Raw genomic sequence first — 24,156 nt, 5'->3', positions numbered from 1 at the left:
TCGTTGGACATAACATTTCTTTCTTGGAGGGTTTTGTTTTTACTAACAATTTATTTTGCTAGGAGAGTATCTGAATTGTCAGGTCCTTTATGTGAGCCTCTCTATCTTATTTTTCACAGGCAGAAGTGTCTGGAAAATAGATTCCTGCCCATTTTATTTTTCTTTCCATCTTTATCCCACCATAATTTCTTGTGGACTCTATGGCCTCTAGTTATCAAGCCGTCAACCGCGAAAATGCTGTAATTCCGCAGCGTATTTGTGGCGAGGCTGATTCGCCTTAGTTATCAAAGGCTAGAGACCGGCACAAGTAGAATATAGTGACGTAAGCTTCGATCCGCCGGACTCAGTCCGGCACAGATCAATTCTTACGTCACTACAGATGTGCCGAACGCAAGTTCGGCACAATCTGACTACTTTTGCTAGTTTTCAGATAACTAGCAGGTATGCTCGGCACTATTCCGGCCCAGTGTACCTGGTTTTCAATCCGCCGCCCTGTAGGCAGTGGATCCCATAGGAATCAATGGGAGTCTGGCAGCAGCGAAAGCTCATGTTCGCTGCTGCCAGATATCCCATTGATTTCTATGGGAGATATCTGCACCTAACACCCTAACATGTACCCTGAGTCTAAACACCCCTAATCTGTCCCCTTTACACCGCCGCCACCTACATTATACTTATTAACCCCTAAACCGCCGCTCCCAGACCCGCCGCAACTAAATAAACTTACTAACCCCTAAACCGCCGCTCCCGGACCCTGCCGCAACTATAATAAATATGTTAACCCCTAAACCGCCACTCCCGGACCCCGCCGCAACTATAATAAATATATTAACCCCTAAACCGCCACTCCCGGACCCCGCCACCACCTACATAATACCTATTAACCACTAATCTGCCGTATCCTATACCGCCGCCACCTATATTAAATTTATTAACCCCTAATCTGCCCCCCCATACTGCTGCCACCTATATTAAATTTATTAACCCCTATCCTGCCCCCCCTATACCGCCGCCACCTATCTTAAAGTTATTAACCCCTATCCTGTCCCCCCCTACACGCCGCCACTATATTAAACTTATTAACCCCTAAACCTTAGTCTAACCCTAACCCTAACATCCCCCTAACTTAAATATTATTTAAATAAATCTAAATAAAACTTACTATTATTAACTAAATTATTCCTATTTAAAAATAAATACTTACCTATAAAATAAACCCTAAGATAGCTACAATATAACTAATAGTTATATTGAAGCTATTTTAGGATTTAATTTTATTTTACAGGCAACTTTGTATTTATTTTAACCAGGTACAATAGTTATAAAATAGTTATTAACTATTTAATAACTACCTAGCTAAAATACTTACAAAATTACCTGTAAAATAAATCCTAACCTAAGTTACAATTAAACCTAACACTACACTATCATTAAATTAATTAAATAAATTAACTACAATTCCCTAAAATTAAATTCAATTAAATAAACTAAACTATAGTACAAAAACAAACAAACACTAAATTACAGAAAATAAAAAAAGAATTACAAGAAGTTTAAACTAATTACACCTAATCTAAGCCCCCTAATAAAATAATAAAGCCCCCCAAAATAAAAAAATGCCCTACCCTATTCTAAATTACAAAGTAATCAGCTCTTTTACCAGCCCTTAAAAGGGCTTTTTGCAGGGCATTGCCCCAAAGTAATCAGCTCTTTTACCGATTGAATCAGCCAATCGGATTTTTCCTACCTTAATTCCGATTGGCTGATAGAATCCTATCAGCCAATCGGAATTCGAGGGACGCCATCTTGGATGAAGTCCCTTAAACTAACCTTCATTCGTCGGGTAGTTGTCGGGCCAGCAGGATGTTCCGCGTCGGAAGTCTGCAAGATGGAGCCGCAGTTGGATGAAGATAGAAGACACCACTTGGATGAAGACTTCTACCGGATGGAGGACCTCTTCTGCCCCGCTTGGATGAAGACTTCGGCCGGATGGAGGACCACTTCTTGCCCCGCTTGGATGAAGAATTCGGCCCGGCTGGTTGAACACAGCTCAAGGTAGGGTGATCTTCAGGGGGTTAGTGTTAGGTTTTTTTTTAAGGGGGTTTGGGTGGGTTAGAGTAGGGTGTGGGTGGTGGGTTTTGATGTTGGAGGGAGGTTGTATTTTTTTTACAGGTAAAAGAGCTGATTACTTTGGGGCAATGCCCCACAAAAAGCCCTTTTAAGGGCTGGTAAAAGAGCTGATTACTTTGTAATTTAGAATAGGGTAGGGCATTTTTTTTATTTTGGGGGGCTTTATTATTTTATTAGGGGGCTTAGATTAGGTGTAATTAGTTTAAACTTCTTGTAATTCTTTTTTTATTTTCTGTAATTTAGTGTTTGTTTTTTTGTATTATAGTTTAGTTTATTTAATAGAATTTAATTTTAGGGAATTGTAGTTAATTTATTTAATTAATTTAATGATAGTGTAGTGTTAGGTTTAATTGTAACTTCGGTTAGGATTTATTTTACAGGTAATTTTGTAAGTATTTTAGCTAGGTAGTTATTAAATAGTTAATAACTATTTAATAACTATTGTACCTGGTTAAAATAAATACAAAGTTGACTGTAAAATAAAATTAAATCCTAAAATAGCTACAATATAATTATTAATTATATTGTAGCTATCTTAGGGTTTATTTTACAGGTAAGTATTTATTTTTAAATAGGAATAATTTAGTTAATAATTGTAAGTTTTATTTAGATTTATTAAAATAATATTAAAGTTAGGGGGGTGTTAGTGTTAGACTTAAGTTTAGGGGTTAATAAGTTTAATATAGTGGCGGCGGTATAGGGGGGCAGGATAGGGGTTAATAAGTTTAATATAGGTGGCGGCGGGGTCAGGGAGCGGCGGTTTAGGGGTTAAACATTTAATTTAGTTGCGGCGGGGTCCAGGAGCAGCGGTTTAGGGGTTAATGAGTTTAATGTAGGTGGCGGCGGTGTAGTGGGGACAGGATAGGGGTTAATAAATGTAATGTAGGTGGCGGTGGGCTCCGGGTGCGGCAGTTTAGGGGTTAAACAATTTATTTAGTTGCGGCGGGGTCCGGGATCTGCAGGATAGGGGTTAATAACTTTAATATTGGTGGCGGCAGTATAAGGGGCGGCAGATTAGGGGTTAATAGGTATAATGTAGGTGGCGGCGGGGTCCGGGAGCGGCGGTTTAGGGGGTAATAACTTTATTTAGGTGCGGGGGGCTCAGAGAGCGGCGGTTTAGGGGGTAAAACAGTATAGTTTAGTGTGGGTGCTTAGTGACAGGCTAGCAAGAAAGCTGTGAAGAAGCCGATGAGCAGCGAGATCGATGACTGTCCGTTAACAACAGTCCGCTGCTCATCGCCCTGTACTTGGTGCGTGGCTTCTTGACAGCTTTCTTGATAACTTTGGCGAACGTATTCAGGTCCGCGGCAGCGATGGTAGGCGAGCTTAGGCAAGCATATTGGGCCGGCGAAGGCAGGAAAGTAGACGGCTTCATACATAGAGGCCTATAGCTTTAGTATATGTTTTCATTCGTAATAGATAGTGGACTTTCACCACCTTATGAAAAAATAAATGTATGCTTACCTGATAAATTAATTTCTTTCATGGTGGTGAGAGTTAACGAGCCCCACCCAATTTTTATGGATAAGAAAATACTTTTTTTGGTGATGGTTCCTAATTTGCACCTCTTTTTTCCTTGCTTTATCCTTTCCTACCTTTTCATCTTTATTCCTTTTGCTTGGCTATAAATATAATAAACATACCTTGTGAGGTGGGAGGGATGAAGTGCTCTTGAGAGTTTTGGGAAACTTTGCCTCCTCCTAGTGGCTAGGAAGTGAATCCCATCTGTAATGGAGTGGGGACTCTCATCACCATGAACGAAATTAATTATTTCATGTAAGGATACATTTTGTTTTTGTTTATGGGGTTTCCTTGGTAACCTGTTTTCCTTCCACAGATGCCTACACTAAGGCTGAAGTTATTTATACCTGGACCAATGGTTCTGCTGAGTCTGTATCTGTTGCTACTGATGGTTCTCGACTCAATCAATATGACTTGTTGGGTCTGGCTGTCGGATCTGAAACAATACGATCCAGCACAGGTATTTCTAACTGTACAATTGTGTCACCATCTAGGGATCAAAGCATATTCCATGTCCAATAACAGTTCAACTTTAAGTGCATAGTAACAGACTATATACACTCACAGGCCACTTTATTAGGTACACCTGTTCAATTGCTAATCAGCCAATTACATGGCAGCAACTCAATGCATTTAGGCATCTAGATGTGGTGAAGACAACTTGCTGAAGTTCAAACCGAGCATCAGAATAGGGAAGAAAGGGGATTTAAGTGACTTTGAACATGGCATGGTTGTTGGTGCAGTATTTAAAAAACTGCTGATCTATGAGATTTTCATGCACAACCATCTCTAGGGTTTACAGAGAATGGTCAGAAAAAGAGAAAATATCCAGTGAGCGGCAGTTGTGTGGACGACAATGCCTTGTTGATGTCAAAGGAGAATGGGCAAACTGTTTCAAGAAAGGCAACAGTAACTCAAATAACCACTTGTAACAACCAAGGTATGCAGAATACCATCTCTCAATGCAGAACACATCGAACCTTGAAGCAGATGGGCTACAGCAGCAGAAGACCACACCGGGTGCCATTCCTGTCAGCTAAGAACAGGAAACTGAGGCTACAATTCACACAGGCTCACCAAAATTGGACAATAGAAGATTGGAAAAACGTGAGTCTCGATTTCAGCTGCAACATTCAGATGGTAGGGTCAGAATTTGGCATAAACAACATAAAAAGCATGGATCCATCCTGCCTTGTATCAACGGTTCAGGCCCCTTAGTATCAATTGAAAATCGTTTAAACGCCACAGCCTTCCTGGGTATTGTTGCTGACCATGTCCATCCCTTTATGACTACAGTGTACCCATCTTCTGATGGCTACTTCTAGCAGGATAATGCACCATGTCAAAAAGCTCAAATCATCTCAAACTGGTTTCTTGAACATGACAATGAGCTCACTGTACTCCAAAGGCCTCCACACTCACCAGATCTCAATCCAATAGAACACTTTTGGGATGTAGTGGAACGGGAGATTTGCATCATGGATGTGCAGCCGACAAATCTGCAGCAACTGGGGGATGATATCATGTCAATATGGACCAAAATCTCAGAGGAATGTTTCCAACACCTAGTTGAATCTATGCCACGAAGAATTAAAGGGACAGTCAACACAATTTTTTTTATTGTTTAAAAAGATAGATAATGCCTTTTACTACCCATACCCCAGCTTTGCACAATCAACATGGTTATATTAAGATACTTTATAACCTTTAAACCTATAAATTTCTTTCTGTTTCTAAGCCACTAAAGACAGCCCCATGATCACATGCTTTTTCACAACAGGGGAGTGCTAGTTCATGTGAGCCATATAGATAATATTGTGCTGACACCCGTGGATTCTAATAACAAAGCACTAATTAGCTTAAATGCAAGTTAATAGATAAAATCATGTGATCAGGGGGCCGTCAGAAGATGCTTAGAAACAAGGTAATCACAGAGGTAAAAGGTGTATTTATATAACCATGTTTTCTTTGCAAAACTGGGGAATGGGTAATAAATGGATTATCTCTCTTTCTCTTGTAAGGTGTATCCAGTCCACGGATTCACCCTTTACTTGTGGGATATTCTCCTTCCTAACAGGAAGTGGCAAAGAGAGCACACAGCAGAGCTGTCCATATAGCTCCCCCTCTAGCTCCACCCCCCAGTCATTCTCTTTGCCGGCTCTAAGCAATAGGGTCTCTCTCGGAAGGGTAAAGTGAATGTGGTGTTAGATTTGTAGTTTTTGTTCTACAAGCAAAAGTTTGTTATTTTTAAATGGTACCGGTTTGTACTATTTACTCTCCAGCAGAAAAGGGATGAAGATTTCTGCAGAGAGGAAAATGATTTTAGCATGTTGTAACTAAAATCCACTGCTGTTCCCACACAGGACTGAGGAGTACAAGAAAACTTCAGTTGGGGGGAACGGTTTGCAGATTAAGCTGCAATAAGGTATGTTCAGTCATTTATTTCTAGACAAGACTGTGATAATGCTAGAAAAGGACTGATAAGATCCCCATGAGGGAAGGGTAAGCTTTATTCAGAGACTAAGTATGGAATAACAAGCTTACATTACAGGGCTAATTTATGCTGGTCGATACTTTTTTATGGGTTTTTACTTATAAACATCGTTTTTGAGACACTTAGAAGGTCCTTTTGGGTTTCTTTCAGGGGTTTTTACCCACATGGCTAAGATTATAACTCCTAGGAGTGTTTCTTTAGGCCTCACAGCACCGGAGTAAGGTGGGAGGGGCCTAATTTTGCGCCTCAGATGCGCAGTTAGATGGACTAGATCTTCAGGCTGTGTTCACATGGTGGCTCCTGCTACAATTTGAGGACCCATAAGAAGCTTTTTCCCCATAAATACGACTCCTAAGGGAAGGTAGGGCAACAGCAGAGCTGTGGCAAGGTGCTAAATTTGTTTTAACCGGTCTGTTAGCTTACTATTGTTCCGGTTTGGGTATTAAGGGGTTAATTGATTTTTTTGCTAGCTGTGCAATTTTACAAATGCTTTAGGTACATACTGTGAAAATTTCAGAAAGTTTGGTGCATTTTTCACTGTTTTGGAAAATTGTGTGCCTTTTTTATTTCTTAAAGGCACAGTAAAGTTTTTTTGCAAAGTGTGTTTTTGCTTAATGTGATTTCTAAGCCTGTTAGTCTGTTAAACATGTCTGTCACCAAGGAAAATCCTTGTTCAATGTGTTTAGAAGCCATGGTGGAACCCCCTCTCAAAATGTGTCCCACGTGTACTGATATGTCTATGTATTTTAAAGACCATATTGTTGCACTTAAAAATGTGGCCCAAGATGATTCTCAGACAGAAGGTAATGAGGTTAGCCCGTTGACCTCTCCCCAAGTGTCACAACCAGTTACGCCCGCTCAAGCGACGCCTAGCACCTCTAGCGCGTCTAACTCTTTTACCTTACAAGATTTGGCGGCAGTTATGGATAATACTCTCTCAGTATTTTTATCTAAGCTGCCCGTGTTACCTGCAAAGCGTGATAGCTCTTTTTTAAGAACAGATTATGAGCATTCTGACGCTTTAGTAGCCGTATCTGATATACACTCACAACGCTCTGAAATGGGGGCGAGGGATGTGCTGTCTGAGGGAGAAGTTTCCGATTCGGGAAAGGTTGCTCCTCAGACAGACTCAGATACGTTGGCCTTTAAATTTAAACTAGAACACCTCCGCTTATTACTCAGGGAGGTATTATTTACTCTGGATGACTGTGACCCTTTGGTGGTCCCAGAGAAATTGTGTAAAATGGACAAGTACCTAGAAGTTCCTGTTTACACTGATGTGTTCCCGGTCCCTAAGAGGATTGCGGATATAGTAACTAGGGAGTGGGATAGACCAGGTATTCCGTTTGTTCCCCCTCCTGTTTTTAAGAAAATGTTCCCCATATCTGACACCACGCGGGACTCGTGGCAGACGGTCCCTAAGGTGGAGGGGGCTGTTTCTTCACTTGCTAAACGCACAACCATACCAATTGAGGACAGTTGTGCTTTTAAAGACCCTATGGATAAAAAAATTAGAGGGTCTACTTAAGAAAATTTTTGTTCATCAAGGTTTTCTTCTCCAACCTATAGCGTGCATTGTTCCTGTAAATACTGCAGCTGCTTTCTGGTTCGAGGCGCTGGAAGATGCGCTCCAGACGGAGACCTCATATGAGGATATTATGGACAGAATTAAGGCTCTTAAGCTGGCTAATTCTTTTATCACAGATGCCGCTTTTCAACTAGCTAAGTTAGCGGCAAAGAATTCAGGTTTTGCCATTCTGGCGCGCAGGGCGCTATGGCTCAAGTCTTGGTCGGCCGATGTGTCGTCAAAATCCAAACTACTGAACATCCCTTTCAAAGGAAAGACCCTTTTCAGGCCTGAATTGAAAGAGATTATCTCTGAAATCACTGGGGGAAAAGGCCATGCTCTCCCTCAGGACAAATCCTTTAAGACAAGGAACAAACAAAATAATTTTCGTTCCTTTCGAAATTTCAGGAGCGGTCTCGCTTCATCCTCCCCTGCTGCGAAGCAAGAGGGTAACACTTCACAACCCAGGGCAGCCTGGAAACCTTACCAGGGCTGGAACAAGGGTAAACAGGCCAAGAAGCCTGCAGCTGCCCCCAAGACAGCATGAAGGGGTAGCCCCCGATCCGGGACCGGATCTAGTCAGGGGCAGACTCTCTGTCTTCGCTCAGGCCTGGGCAAGAGACGTACACGATCCCTGGGCCTTAGAGATTGTATCCCAGGGATATCTTCTAAAAATTCAAGGACTCCCCTCCAAGGGGAAGGTTCCATATTTCTCGTCTGTCTACAGACACGACAAAGAAAGAGGCGTTCTTGCGCTGTGTAGAAGACCTACATACAATGGGAGTGATCCACCCAGTTCCAATTGCGGAACAAGGGCTGGGGTTTTACTCAAACCTGTTTGTGGTTCCCAAAAAAGAAGGAACTTTCAGACCAATCCTGGATCTCAAAATTCTTAACAAATTCCTCAGAGTCCCATCACTCAAGATGGAGACCATTCGGACAATCTTACCAATGATCCAGGAGGGTCAATATATGACTACCGTGGATCTAAAGGCTGCGTATTTACACATTCCTATCCACAAAGATCATCACCAGTTTCTCAGGTTCGCTTTTCTGGACAAGCATTATCAGTTTGTGGCTCTCCTTTTCGGGTTGGCCACTGCTCCCAGAATTTTCACAAAGGTGCTAGGGTCTCTCCTGGCGGTGCTAAGGCCGCGTGGGCATAGCAGTGGCGCCTTATCTAGACGACATCTTAATTCAGGCATCAACTTTCCAAAGAGCCAAGTCTCACACGGAAATTGTAGTGGCCTTTCTGAGCTCTCACTGGTGGAAGGTGAACATCAAAAAGAGTTCTCCTTCCCCCTCAAAAGAGTTCCCTTCCTAGGAACACTAATAGACTCGGTAGAAATGAAAATATTTGTGACGGAGGTCAGAAAGTTAAAACTCTTAACTACTTGCCGAGCTCTTCATTCCATTCCTCGGCCATCTGTAGCTCTGTGCATGGAGACAATGGGATTAATGGTAGCGGCAATGGACATAGTCTCTTTTGCACGGATACACCTCAGACCACTGCAACTATGCATGCTCAAACAGTGGAATGGGGATTATGCAGATTTGTCTCCTCAAATACAGTTGGACCAGGGGACCAGAGATTCCTTCTCTGGTGGTTGTCTCAGGATCACCTGGCTCAGGAAATGTGTTTCCGCAGACCAGAGTGGATCATCGTAACGACCGACACCAGTCTGTTGGGCTGGGGTGCTGTCTGGGACTCCCTGAAAGCTCAGGGCTTATGGTCTCGGGAAGAAGCTCTTCTCCCGATAAACATTTTGGAACTGAGGGTGATATTCAATGCTCTTCAGGCATGGCCTCAGCTAGCTGCGGCCAAATTCATCAGACTTCAGTCGGACAACATCACGACTGTAGCTTACATCAACCATCAAGGGGGAACAAGGAGTCCCCTAGCAATGATGGAAGTAACCAAAATAATCAGGTGGGCGGAGGATCACTCTTGCCACCTCTCAGCAATTCACATCCCAGGAGTAGACAACTGGGAAGCGGATTTTCTAAGTCATCAGACTTTTCATCTGGGGGAGTGGGAACTCCACCCGGAGGTATTTGCCCAGCTGACTCAGCTATGGGGCACTCCAGAATTGGATCTGATGGTGTCCCGTCAGAATGCCAAACTTCCGCTTTACGGGTCCAGGTCCCGGGATCCTCAGGCGGTGTTAATAGATGCTCTAGCAGCGCCTTGGTCCTTCAATCTGGCCTATGTGTTTCCACCGTTTCCTCTCCTTCCTCGTCTGGTTGCTAGAATCAAGCAGGAGAGGGCGTCAGTGATTCTAATAGCACCTGTGTGGCCAAGCAGGACTTGGTATGCAGACCTAGTGGACATGTCATCCGTTCCACCATGGACTCTGCCAATGAGGCAGGACCTTCTACTTCAAGGTCCTTTCAAACATCCAAATCTAATTTCTCTGCGTCTGACTGCTTGGAGATTGAACGCCTAATTCTATCTAAGCATGGTTTCTCTGAGTCGGTTATCGATACCCTGATTCAGGCTAGAAAGCCTGTCACCAGGAAAATCTACCATAAGATTTGGCGAAAATATCTTTGTTGGTGCGAATCCAAGGGTTACTCATGGAGTAAGATTAGGATTCCCAGGATATTGTATTTTCTCCAAGATGGATTGGAGAAAGGATTGTCAGCTAGTTCCTTAAAAGGACAGATATCTGCTTTGTCTATTCTTTTACACAAACGTCTGGCGGAGGTACCAGACGTTCAATCGTTTACTCAGGCTTTAGTCAGAATCAAGCTTGTTTATAGACCTGTGGCTCCGCCATGGAGTCTGAATTTAGTTCTTTCAGTTCTGGAAGGGGTTCCGTTTGAACCTTTACATTCCATAGATATTAAGCTTTTATCTTGGAAAGTTTTGTTTTTGGTAGCTATCTCTTCTGCGCGAAGAGTTTCAGTTATCTGCTTTACAGTGTGACTCACCTTACTTGGTGTTCCATGCAGATAAGGTAGTTTTACGTACCAAACCTGGTTTTCTTCCTAAGGGTGTGTCCAATAAGAATATTAACCAGGAAATTGTTGTTCCTTCTCTGTGTCCTAATCCTTCATCAAAGAAGGAACGTCTGTTACACAATCTTGATGTGGTTCGTGCTTTAAAGTTCTATTTACAAGCAACTTCCTTGTTTGTCATCTATTCTGGTAAGAGGAGAGGTCAGAAGGCGACTGCTACCTCTCTTTCCCTTTGGCTGAAAAGCATCATCCGTCTGGCCTATGAGACTACTGGCCAGCAGCCTCCTGAAACAATTACTGCTCATTCTACCAGAGCAGTGGCTTCCACATGGGCTTTTAAAAATGAGGCTTCTGTTGAGCAGATTTGTAAGGCAGCGACTTGGTCTTCGCTGCATACTTTTTCAAAATTTTACAAATTCGATACTTTTGCTTCTTCGGAGGCTATTTTTGGGAGAAAGGTTTTACAAGCAGTGGTGCCTTCCGTTTAAGGTATCTGTCTTGTTCCCTCCCTTCATCCGTGTCCTAAACTTTGGTATTGGTATCCCACAAGTAAAGGATGAATCCGTGGACTGGATACACCTTACAAGAGAAAACAGAATTTATGCTTATCTGATAAACTACTTTCTCTTGTGGTGTATCCAGTCCACAGCCTGCCCTGGCTATTAAGTCAGGTAGATTTTTTTGTTTAAACTACAGTCACCACTGCACCCTATGGTTTCTCCTTTTTCTTCCTAACCTCCGGTCGAATGACTGGGGGGTGGAGCTAGAGGGGGAGCTATATGGACAGCTCTGCTGTGTGCTCTCTTTGCCACTTCCTGTTAGGAAGGAGAATATCCCACAAGTAAAGGATGAATCCGTGGACTGGATACACCACAAGAGAAAGTAATTTATCAGGTAATCATAAATTCTGTTTTTTAAACAATAAACATTTTTTAGTTGACTGTCCCTTTAAGGCAGTTCTGAAGGCAAAAGGGGGTCCAACCCGGTACTAGCAAGGTGTACCTAATAAAGTGTAGTTGGTTGATTTTAAATGTTTGCATTTGTCACACTGTGAATGACTCCATATCTCAGAACTCCCCCTCTTTTTGTCACCATCAAGAGAAGGTACAGTTCCCATTGTTGGAGAGATTTTATCCTCTATGTACTTGGATTGGCAAATTCTAACTACTCTAGCACTGCTTGCATTATTGATGTAACTGTTTGTTCCTTTCATTAGGTGAATACATTGTTATGACAACCCACTTCCACCTGAAGCGTAAAATTGGATATTTTGTAATTCAGACTTACCTTCCATGTATAATGACTGTCATCCTATCACAAGTTTCCTTCTGGCTAAATAGGGAGTCGGTTCCAGCCCGAACTGTTTTTGGTAAGTTTTGAATATTTCTACTGCATAATCATTTAATAAGGACACCATATTTTTGCACCTCCCTTTCGTCTTATGTATTCATTTTCCTTTTCTTTACTTTTCACTTCCTTAAGTGTTAGGTTCGTTACATAAAAAAGCAGATTTTTGGAAAACATTAGGAAATAAATCCTAATGTCCACAATAGGAACAAAAAAATGGAATTATAAAAAAATAAAATAATAATAATTCTGAACTAGTAATAAAGGCAAGATGGGTTATTAATCTATTGACAGACCTTAAAGGCTGGAGTTTGAATTAGTTAAGTTGCCCAAATAAAAAATTATATATAGCTAAAAAATTGAAAAATCCTCTTTTTCTTGCATAAAATGATTAGAGTCCACAAGATCATCCCATGTGGGATTACACTACAGAATCGTTTTCCTCCAGATTCTGAAGTGCTGACCTACACGTCGTTGATAGGGGTTCAGTAACCAATCTGAGACCCAGTTTCCCCTTCAGAGTACTTACAAAGGACAGAGGGGAAGACAGGCGTTCCAGCGAAGCAGTGATGTCACAAGCCTCCCAGGTGTAATTACGGATTTATGTGCAAGTCCCCTGGTTTACAGTGTGCTGCTCCTTGGAAGATCCATGGCACTGTGTCTGCACAGCCTCGGATGGGCTCGTCTTCTGGAGGCAGTTATCTGCAGCTAAGGAAAGCACAGTGCTAACATTTTACCTTCATGGCCACTGGTTATAAGCATGAACTTGTACACATAATTTACATAGCCTGGACACACACACACACACCAATCACATTCTAGAGCATTTTGGGGCACTTTTTAGGCACTTTTAATTCTTCTTCAAAAACAAGATTGATTTCACTTTCTCTCCTTTCAAGAATATTATGAAAAAAAAAATCTGTTTTTTTTGTCACCAGAAAACGGATTTTAGCACTCACTGCTAGCTCTTGTGTGCTAAGGGTTAACTATTTGGCAAGCTTTTCAGGCTTTTTTTAGCCTTCCAGGTTCTTTTCGTCCATGTTATTTGCAGTTGTTAAGGTGCTATTGTACTTCATTTTACTTCACCGTTGGTACAGCTTAGATTTCTGGACCATCAGCTCAGCCTTTGGAGGGCAGATTTACTGATCATTCATCTCCTGTCTACTTTGTAAGGATATTTGTGTGCATCCCTCTTCTTAGTTGTGTACTTCATGTGCTATGTCTATGACTAATGCAAGGCAAGGTTTTTCAGGGCTGCCTGTAAGTCAGAGTGATCTGTAGCTCTCCAAAGCTATACCCACGGAGCTTCTACTGAACAGTCCTTAATATTCAAAGAATATATTTCTGCTCTTACCCTCTTACTGAGTTGATGACTCAGTAAGAGGGTAAGAGCAGAAATGCATGTGGTAGAAGGTGATCTTTTGCAGGCTTTTTGCTCAACAGGAGTGCTCCCTTAGGAGCGATCCATCTAAATACCCTGCAGAGAAATGGGGGTACAATTAAAGGGACAGTCTAGTCCAAAACAAACTTTCATTATTCATATAGGGCATGTAATTTTAAACAATGTTCCAATTTACTTCTATCACCAATTTTGCTTTGTTCTCTTGGTGTTCTTAGTTGAAAGCTAAATCTAGGAGGTTCATATGCTAATTTCTAAGCCCTTGAAGGCCGCCTTTTAGCTCAGGGCATTTTGACAGTTTTTCACCACTAGAGGGTGTTAGTTCATGTGTTTTTTATATAGATAACACTGTGCTCATGCACATGGAGTTCCTATGAGCCAGCACTGATTGGCTACAATGCAAGTCTCTCAAAAGAACTGAAATAAGGGGGCAGTTTGCAGAGGCTTAGATACAAGATAATCACAGAGGTAAAAAGTATATTAATACAACTGTGTTGGTTGTGCAAAACTAGGGAATGGGTAATAAAGGGATTATCTATCTTTTTAAACAATAAAAATTCTGGTGTAGACTGTCCCTTTAAATCTAATGATTCCTTTTCTGAGGATGAATTTTCAGAAACGCAGGACCCCCCCTGAAGTGATGGCGGAGGATGTGTCCTTTTAAGTTCAGGTTAGAGCATATTAATAGATTATTACAAGAGATGTTAAGTGGATTTTCTAACTCCTGACAAGCCACCTGTTAAAAAGATTGACAGATTTTTTAAACTGTCTCTTAAACAGCCCTCCACCCTACTGGTTCTTGATTCAGTCACATAGCTAGTCACTAATGAATGGAATAAATCAGGTATTCCCTTTATTCCATCCGTCAATTTCAAGGCCATACGCATCTATCCTCTTCAAAATTAGGTATAGGAAACAATTTACAAAGTGGATGTAGCTATTTCTAATCTTGCTTGGTGAACTACCATTCCCTTAGAGCAGGGGTGGCCAACTCTATTCCAAAGGCACAAACAATCCTGGTTTTAATTTTCTCCCTGCACACCACAAGTTCTGATGATTTATTTTACTGCAGAGATAATGGTAAAACCAGGATTGTTGGTGGTGCTTTAGGACTGGAGTTGGCCACCCCTGCCTTAGAGGATAGTACTTCTTTCAAGGATGGATAGAAAGTGTGAAGGCTTTCTAAGACAATCCATTATTGCCACAGTCACCGGTGATAACATAGGCCTTCAGGAGGTTTTAGTTCCTTTCAGCAATCTAAGCCCAAAAAGCTGCTTCTTCCTCAACCCAGCAATTGGGTTTACCCAAGATTTCTTGGAAGCCCAACTCTTCTTGGTCTAAAACCAAGCAGGTCAAGGAATCCATTCTCTGCTCCACATCTGAATGAATGTGCTGCCCCCATTTCAGAGAAGTTTCTGGTAGGGGAAGATTTAATCTGTTTCAGGAAGCTTGGAGAGATCTATTGCAGAGGAAATAATTTCTGAGAGGTATTGAATAAGCTTTTGTTCCAAACATCCACAAGGAATATTCCTCCTGTCTCAAGGTCCTTGAGATCCCTTAAAGCACAAAGCCTTCCTGGCTTGTATGGTAGTTTTGGAAACATTGGGAGTAAATTTCTCCCAGAGCTGAACCAACGGTTGTTTTTGTTTGTTAAAAATGTAAAAACCTTCAATAAAAATAATATAGAAAAAAAACAAAAGGAGCAAACGATTGGCAGATTTTCTCAGTGGCCAGCACCGTCACCTGAAAAAGTGGTTTCAAAGTCAGGAGGTGTTCGACCAGATAGTAAGACGTTGGAATTTGCCAGAGATGGACCTCATGGCTTGAATCACAAGCTGCCCTGCTTTTGTGCCAGGTCTCAGGTTCCTCAAGGAAGATCTAGTAGATTCCTAAGGGGTTCCCTGTTCTTTCATCCTGAGCCCATGACATCTTGTTTTGGAACTGCTCTATTTATTTTTCGCAAAAAGAACAATTTAAGAACAAGGAGTCATGATCTCAAGTTGAAGCATAATAGGTTCAGGGGGAACTTGCAGAAGCACTTTTTCACAGAAAGGGTGGTTCATTCATGGAATTAATTCCATTAGAGGTGGTAAGGACAAACACTTTGAAAGACATTGTTAGCCTGTTCTGTCCTATTATCAATTTTTCTTCATTCTCTTGTTATCTTTATTTGGGAAAGCAGGAATCTAAGGTAAGGAGCCGGCCCATTTTTGGTTCAGAACCTGAGTTGCGCTTGCTGATTGGTGGCTAAATGTACCTGTTCTGCTTTTTCAAATAAAGATAGCAAGAGAACGTAGAAAAATTAATAATACGCGTAAATTAGAAAGTTGCTTAAAATTGCATGCTCTATCTGAATCATGAAAGAAAAAAAAAAATGTTTTTATTATCCCTTTAAGGACAGATATGAAACAGACGCTCTCTCATACTTACACATGCACATACAGATGATCTGTCTTTTGCACACACACACACATCCTGTCACTCAAGCAAGAACACATTCTCACACAAACAGATAATGGCCTCTATTTATCTAGCTGTCAACTTACCTGCATTCGACGGCCCCAATACGCTCACCTAAGATCGCCTAACATCGCCGCCGCGGACCTGAATACGTTCACCAAATTTATCAAGAAAGCTGTCAAAAAGCCGCGCACCAAGTACGGTGCGATGAGCAGCGGACTTTTGTTAACTAACAGTCATCAATCTCGCTGCTCTTCGGCTTCTTTGCAGCTTTCTTGCTATACTGTCACTAAGCACCCACACTATACTATACTGTTTACCCCCTAAACCGCTGCACCCGGAGCCCCCGCAACTAAATAAACTTATTAACCCCTAAACCGCCGCTCCCGGACCCCGCCGCAACTATAATAAATATATGAACCCCTAAACCGCCGCTCCCGGACCCAGCTGCCATCCTACATTATACCTATTAACCCCTAATCTACTGCCCCATATACCGCCGCCACCTACATAAAGTTATTAACGCCTATCCTGCCGATCCTGGACCCTGCCTCAACTAAATAAATTGTTTAACCCCTAAACCGCCGCTCCCGGAGCCCACCGCCACCTACATTATATTTATTAACCCCTATCCTGCCCCCCCTACACCACCGCCACTATAATAAAGTTATTAACCCCTAAACCTAAGTCTAACCTTAACACCCCCCTAACTTCAATATAATTTAAATAAATATAAATATTTAAAACTAAATACTTACCTATAAAATAAAACCCTAAGATAGCTACAATATAATTAATAATTACATTGTAGTTATTTTAGGATTTATTTTTATTTTACAGGCAAGTTTGTATTTATTTTAACTAGCTACAATAGTTATTAAATAGTTATTAACTATTTAATAACTACCTAGCTAAAATAAATACAAAAGTACCTGTAAAATAAATCCTAACCTAAGTTACAATTACACCTAACACTACACTATCATTAAATTAATTTCCTAAACTACCTACAATTACTTACAATTAAATTAAATAAACTAAAGTACAAAAAACAACAAACACTAAATTACAGAAAATAAAACAAGAAGTTTAAACTAATTACACCTAATCTAAGCCCCCTAATAAAATAAAAAAGCCCCCCAAAATAATAAAAATCCCTACTCTACACTAAATTACAAATAGCCTGTAAAAGGGCCTTTTGCGGGGCATTACCCCAAAGTAATCAGCTCTTTTACCTGTAAAAAAAGAAATACAACCCCCCCAACATTAAAACCCACCACCCACACACCCAACCCTACTCTAAAACCCACCCTTAAAAAAACCTAACACTAACCCCCTGAAGATCACCTTGAGCCGTCTTCACCCAGCCGGGCACAAGTGGTCCTCCAGAGGGTCCGAAGTCTTCATCCTATCCAGGCAGAAGAGGACCTCCAGACCAGCAGAAGTCTTCATCCAAGTGGCATCTTCTTTCTTCATCCTTCCGGAGCGGAGCGGGTCCATCTTCAAGACATCCGACACGGAGCATCCTCTTCATCCGACGGCCGACGACTGAATGACTGGTCCTTTAAATGACGTCATCCAAGATGGCGTCCCTTGAATTCCGATTGGCTGATAGAATTCTATCAGCCAATCAGAATTAAGGTAGGAAAAATCCTATTGGCTGATGCAATCTGGAGGTCCTCTTCTGCCCGGATAGGTTGAAGACTTCGGACCCTCTGGAGGAGCACTTGGTCCCAGCTGGGTGAAGACGGCTCAAGGTAGGATGATCTTAAGGGGGGTTAGTGTTAGGTTTTTTTAAGGGGGGTTTGGGTGGGTTTTAGAGTAGGGTTGTGTGTGTGGGTGGTGGGTTTTAATGTTGGAGGGGTTGTATTTCTTTTTTTACAGGTAAAAGAGCTGATTACTTTGGGGCAATGCCTTGCAAAAGGCCCTTTTAAGGGCTATTTGTAATTTAGTGTAGGGTAGGGATTTATATTATTTTGGGGGGCTTTTTTATTTTATTAGGGGGCTTAGATTAGGTGTAATTAGTTTAAGCTTCTTGTAAAAAAAATTGTATTTTCTGTAATTTAGTGTTTGTTGTTTTTTGTACTTTAGTTTATTTGATTTAATTGTAAGTAATTGTAGGTAGTTTAGGGAATTAATTTAATTATAGTGTAGTGTTAGGTGTAATTGTACAATTATTTTACAGGTACTTTTGTATTTATTTTAGCTAGGTAGTTATTAAATAGTTAATACCTATTTAATAACTATTGTACCTAGTTAAAATAAATACAAACTTGCCTGTAAAATAAAAATAAACCCTAAAATAGCTACAATGTAATTATTAATTATATTGTAGCTATCTTAGGGTTTATTTTATAGGTAAGTATTTAGTTTTAAATAGGAATTATTTAGTTAATAATAGTAATATTTATTTATATTTATTTAAATTATATTGAAGTTAGGGGGGTGTTAGGGTTAGACTTAGGTTTAGGGGTTAATAAAAGGAATATAGTGGCGGCGGTGTAGGGGGGCATATTAGGGGTTAATAAATATAATGTAGGTGGCGGCGGGGTCCAGAAGCGGTGGTTTGGGGATTAAGCATTTTATTTCGTTGCGGCAGGGTCCGGGAGCGGCGGTTTAGGGGTTAAACATTTTATTTAGTTGCGGCAGGGTCTGGAAGCGGCGGTTTAAGGGTTATTAAGTATAAAGTAGGTGGTGGCGGTGTAGGGGGGACAGATTAGGGGTGTTTAGACTCGGGGTACATGATTGAAAACCAGGTACGCTGGGCCGGAATAGGCGCGAGTGTACCTGGTAGGATCTTGATAACTAGCATAAGTAGTCAGATTGTGCCGAACTTGCGCTCGGAACATCTGGAGTGACGTAACCATCGATCTGTGTCGGACTGAGTCCGGCGGATCATATGTTACGTCACTATATTCTACTTTTGCCGGTCTCTAGCCTTTGATAACTAAGGCGAATCAGGCTCGCCATATATACGCTGCGTAATTCCAGCGTATTTGCGGTTGACAGCTTGATAAATAGAGGCCTCTGTCTCATACTTACACATACAGATGATGTTTCTCTCACACACATAGAGATGCTCTCATACTTACAGACAAACATAAAGATGATCTCTCTCACACACACACACACACACACACACACAAAGATGCTCTGTCTCACACAAACACAAATGCTCTCTTTCTTACAGATGGTCTCTTTAACACTAATACACACAGCTCACTCTCTGACACAAGGTGTTTCACACACATGCTCCCACAGAAAACGTGTGTAGCCACCAATCAACAATCTTAAAGCTAGTGTATGTTCATGCTATCAACAGTAGAAAGGTTTCTCCAAATTAAAAAGCAGGGAAATTAAAAATTCACATTTACGCCATTTAACCAACCTAACCTCCAACACCCTGGATTACTGTCATCTGTATTAGGCTGCAGCCTGCTCACAGTTCACATGTACAAATGCATAATTGCCAACATTTTGAAGAAAAAAAATTCCAGGGACACTTTGAAGCAAAGCCATGCCCATTTGTGGTTTGCATTGCTCTTTTGCCATCTTCAATCCACACCAAAGCAAATAAATATTAATACTATAATTTATCCATACTGATTGCTTAAAGGAATAGGAAAGTCATGATTCAGATAATGCATGTACTTTTAGACGGCACGGAAACGTCGGACTCAAATCTGATAGCTAAATCATTCATGACCTACTATGGGAATCTTTACAATCTCCCCTGTAATGAGCGGGTAACCCAAGCAGAATTATTAGAAACTTATATTCAAAGTGCAGATTTGAGTAAGATTCAAAGAGAGGACAAAGAGAGCTTAGACGAACCGATCAAACTACATGAAATACTGAAAGTTATTAATGACCTTCCATCACATAAAAGTCCTGGACCAGACGGGTTTTCAAACAAATATTACAAAACATACAGGGAGTGCAGAATTATTAGGCAAATTAGTATTTTGACGACATCATCCTCTTTATGCATGTTGTCTTATTCCAAGCTGTATAGGCTCGAAAGCCTACTACCAATTAAGCATATTAGGTGATGTGCATCTCTGTAATGAGAAGGGGTGTGGTCTAATGACATCAACACCCTATATCAGGTGTGCATAATTATTAGGCAACTTCCTTTCCTTTGGCAAAATGGGTCAAAAGAAGGACTTGACAGGCTCAGAAAAGTCAAAAATAGTGAGATATCTTGCAGAGGGATGCAGTACTCTTAAAATTGCAAAGCTTCTGAAGCGTGATCATCGAACAATCAAGCGTTTCATTCAAAATAGTCAACAGGGTCGCAAGAAGCGTGTGGAAAAACCAAGGCGCAAAATAACTGCCCATGAACTGAGAAAAGTCAAGCGTGCAGCTGCCAAGATGCCACTTGCCACCAGTTTGGCCATATTTCAGAGCTGCAACATCACTGGAGTGCCCAAAAGCACAAGGTGTGCAATACTCAGAGACATGGCCAAGGTAAGAAAGGCTGAAAGACGACCACCACTGAACAAGACACACAAGCTGAAACGTCAAGACTGGGCCAAGAAATATCTCAAGACTGATTTTTCTAAGGTTTTATGGACTGATGAAATGAGAGTGAGTCTTGATGGGCCAGATGGATGGGCCCGTGGCTGGATTGGTAAAGGGCAGAGAGCTCCAGTCCGACTCAGATGCCAGCAAGGTGGAGGTGGAGTACTGGTTTGGGCTGGTATCATCAAAGATGAGCTTGTGGGGCCTTTTCGGGTTGAGGATGGAGTCAAGCTCAACTCCCAGTCCTACTGCCAGTTTCTGGAAGACACCTTCTTCAAGCAGTGGTACAGGAAGAAGTCTGCATCCTTCAAGAAAAACATGATTTTCATGCAGGACAATGCTCCATCACACGCGTCCAAGTACTCCACAGCGTGGCTGGCAAGAAAGGGTATAAAAGAAGAAAATCTAATGACATGGCCTCCTTGTTTACCTGATCTGAACCCCATTGAGAACCTGTGGTCCATCATCAAATGTGAGATTTACAAGGAGGGAAAACAGTACACCTCTCTGAACAGTGTCTGGGAGGCTGTGGTTGCTGCTGCATGCAATGTTGATGGTGAACAGATCAAAATACTGACAGAATCCATGGATGGCAGGCTTTTGAGTGTCCTTGCAAAGAAAGGTGGCTATATTGGTCACTGATTTGTTTTTGTTTTGTTTTTGAATGTCAGAAATGTATATTTGTGAATGTTGAGATGTTATATTGGTTTCACTGGTAAAAAATAAATAATTGAAATGGGTATATATTTGTTTTTTGTTAAGTTGCCTAATAATTATGCACAGTAATAGTCACCTGCACACACAGATATCCCCCTAAAATAGCTATAACTAAAAACAAACTAAAAACTACTTCCAAAACTATTCAGCTTTGATATTAATTAGTTTTTTGTTTTCATTGAGAACATGGTTGTTGTTCAATAATAAAATTAATCCTCAAAAATACAACTTGCCTAATAATTCTGCACTCCCTGTATAAGGATATCTTAGCACCACATCTATTAGAGTTATATAGGTATATAGATAAGGAAGGACATCTCCCCCCGGAATACTTAGAAGCCCAGATTTCAGTTATTCCCAAACCAGGTAAATCCCCCACGCATCCCGGGAATTGCAGGCCCATCTCTTTATTGAACACTGATTTAAAAATCTTTACAAAAATACTGGTTAATAGGTTGAACTAAATACTCCCACAAATTATCCACTCTGATCAGGCTGGCTTTGTGCCTGGTCGAGAGGCCAGGGATAACACCATCAGATCACTTCAATTAATAGATCAATCAATATTTCCACAGACGCTGAGAAAGCGTTTGATCGCCTAATCTGGGATTTTTTATTTGCTACACTTAGGGAGGTGGGTCTGGGGGAAGGGTATGCTTTGTAGAATTCAGAGCCTTTATCATGCACCATCAGCAAGGGTTAGAGTAAATAATATGATTTCCGATCCCTTCTTTATCCACAATGGCACAAGGCAGGGTTGTCCGCTTTCCCCTATCTTATTCATAATCAGCATGGAAGTCTTAGCACAGAAAATAAGAAATAATCCACTGGTTTCCGGCATTAAAGTAGGCCCTTTAGATTGTAAACTCTGGCTATACGCAGACGATGTCCTGTTCACGTTATCATCACCCCAGACATCTGTCCCTGAGGTCCTGAAAGTTCTCAAACAATTTGGTGACTTTTCCAATTTCAGGATTAATGAACAAAAGTCAGAAATCTTAAATATCTCCCTCCCACCTCAAGAATTTCAGACCCTGTTACAGTCCTGCACTCTTAAACACCAACCACAAGCGATCAAATATTTGGGGATGTATCTTGCTCCAAACATGAAAGCCCTCCTAGAGCTTAACTTCACTAATCTACTTAATACTATATCGACAGATTTAAAGACTTGGAAGGACCGTCCCTTTTCATGGTGGGGTAGACTCCAAATTTTGAAAATGAATGTACTCCCTAGATTGCTGTACGCGATTCAAGCTGTCCCTATCACCCTACCACATGGCCTCCTTACTCAGATACAACACGTTTTAGAATCCTTTGTTTGGGATAGCATAGTTAAGAAGGTAACTATGTACAGGTCAGCCAGAGAGAGAGGGTTGGGTCTGCCTAAGATAGAAACCTATTATCAGGCCACGGGCTTACAGAGAATCATAGAGTGGCACAGAAATAGGGACTCTAAGGCTTGGATTCCAATAGATTCACATATACTTCACTCCCCCTCTCCGGGAGCTTTATGTTGGATAGCAGGGCAGAATCGACCCCCATAGTTGAAGGCATACCCGCTTTTACACCATGTGTTTGAATTATGGGACACTTTGATAAAGAGATTCCCAGGAATATCAACACTCAGATTACCCATGTCCCCAATTTCCCCAAATGCTGAGCTATTAGGGGGGGTAATGTTTGACAGGAATAACCTGAATAATTGGGAGATGGGTTACACGGTTCCCCTATTTAATTTACTCAGTGAGGGTAAACTCAAAAACAGGTCAGACCTTACAGACATCCTAGGTGGAGTTTTTGTTAGGTGGCTAAAATATAAACAAGTTCACCATTTTCTCCATACCGACCCTCTCAAACAGTCACTTACAAGAAATCTCACACCCTTCGAAAAGACATGCGCTATGACAAGTTCAGCACATCACACCTTATCGTGGGCTAAGAGACTCCTAGTTAATGCACATAGCTCGAAACTTCCTGATTATATAGAACGCTGGCATAGGGAATTGAATAAGACTATCACAGAAGCAGAGTGGGTTAAAATTTTTAATAACACAAGAAAATCTTCATCCTCAGCTAGATTTTTAGAGACAAACTACAAACTCCTGACTAGGTGGTACTTGACACCTACCAGACTTAAATGCATTTTCCCTGCCTCGTCGGACCTTTGTTGGAGGGGTTGTGGGGAAAGGGGGACGATGACACACACATGGTGGGCATGTCCTAAATTGTCACCTTTTTGGGAGGGCATACAGAATATCCTACAAGTCATAATGGGGCGGGGGGAACCTGTTAAATAAATGTAAATGTAAGTTAAGAACGCGACTAATTCAGTTGGCTTTGAATTCTGCTAGATCCTTAGTCGCTAGGCTCTGGAAATCTCAAATCTGCCCGACCCTAAAGGACTAGCACTCTTACATGACAGATACCTTGAGAATGGAAGAATACGGTTTCTTTAAATCGAATAGGTTAGGATTCTTCCATGATTTAAAATTAATCTGGGATGAAATCCAAAATGATCTGAGGATAGAAGGGGGGAGCTTTACACAAGTTACAGGAGTGACCTAGGAGGAATGACAGGCCTAGTGTTATCTTAGAGGGGTATGGCTGACGTGGTCCCACCCCTGCCTGATACTCTAATAATGATCTCTTTAGCTTAGCACTTCTCTCAAAGGTTGATAGTTAAATACAAAGTCGAGGGATACCACTAGATGTGTAGAATATATACATAGTGATCTTAAATTAAAAAATTTCGGCATAGTTTTGTTGTTGTTTGAGTTATGTTTTGTACATTGGTGTCATTGTCAATCACCATGCATTTATATGGAGTGGGGCTACTGTTTTAAATGGACTTATCACGGACAGTCTAGCTCTACTATTTCATTTTACTATACGGGAGTTTGTTACGGGAGACTGATGGCTTCTCCCTCTTTTGTTTCTGTTTAAACTTTTGTATTAACAATGACATCCTTTTGTAAAAAAAAAAAGCATGTACTTAAAATTTGCCTCTATCATCAAATTGACCTACAATGCACT

At 41.2% G+C, this 24,156-nt stretch overlaps 1 protein-coding gene across 2 annotated transcripts in view; it reads left to right on the top strand.

The window, feature by feature from the left end:
* The window catches only part of GABRA3 (gamma-aminobutyric acid type A receptor subunit alpha3), a 177,745-nt gene that overhangs the window by 86,950 nt on the left and 66,639 nt on the right, over positions 1-24,156 (top strand). For both annotated transcript variants that reach the window (XM_053691083.1, XM_053691079.1), the window contains exons 6-7: positions 3,968-4,111; positions 11,890-12,042. In XM_053691083.1, coding sequence (XP_053547058.1) covers positions 3,968-4,111; positions 11,890-12,042 — 297 coding nt within the window. The remainder of the gene's footprint in view (positions 1-3,967; positions 4,112-11,889; positions 12,043-24,156) is intronic.

The sequence above is a fragment of the Bombina bombina genome, chromosome 1 (genome assembly GCF_027579735.1).
Source record: "Bombina bombina isolate aBomBom1 chromosome 1, aBomBom1.pri, whole genome shotgun sequence".
In the NCBI taxonomy this organism is placed as follows: domain Eukaryota; kingdom Metazoa; phylum Chordata; class Amphibia; order Anura; family Bombinatoridae; genus Bombina; species Bombina bombina.
Note: the sequence above shows the minus strand (reverse complement) of the source record. Positions and strands in the feature narration are given on the sequence as shown.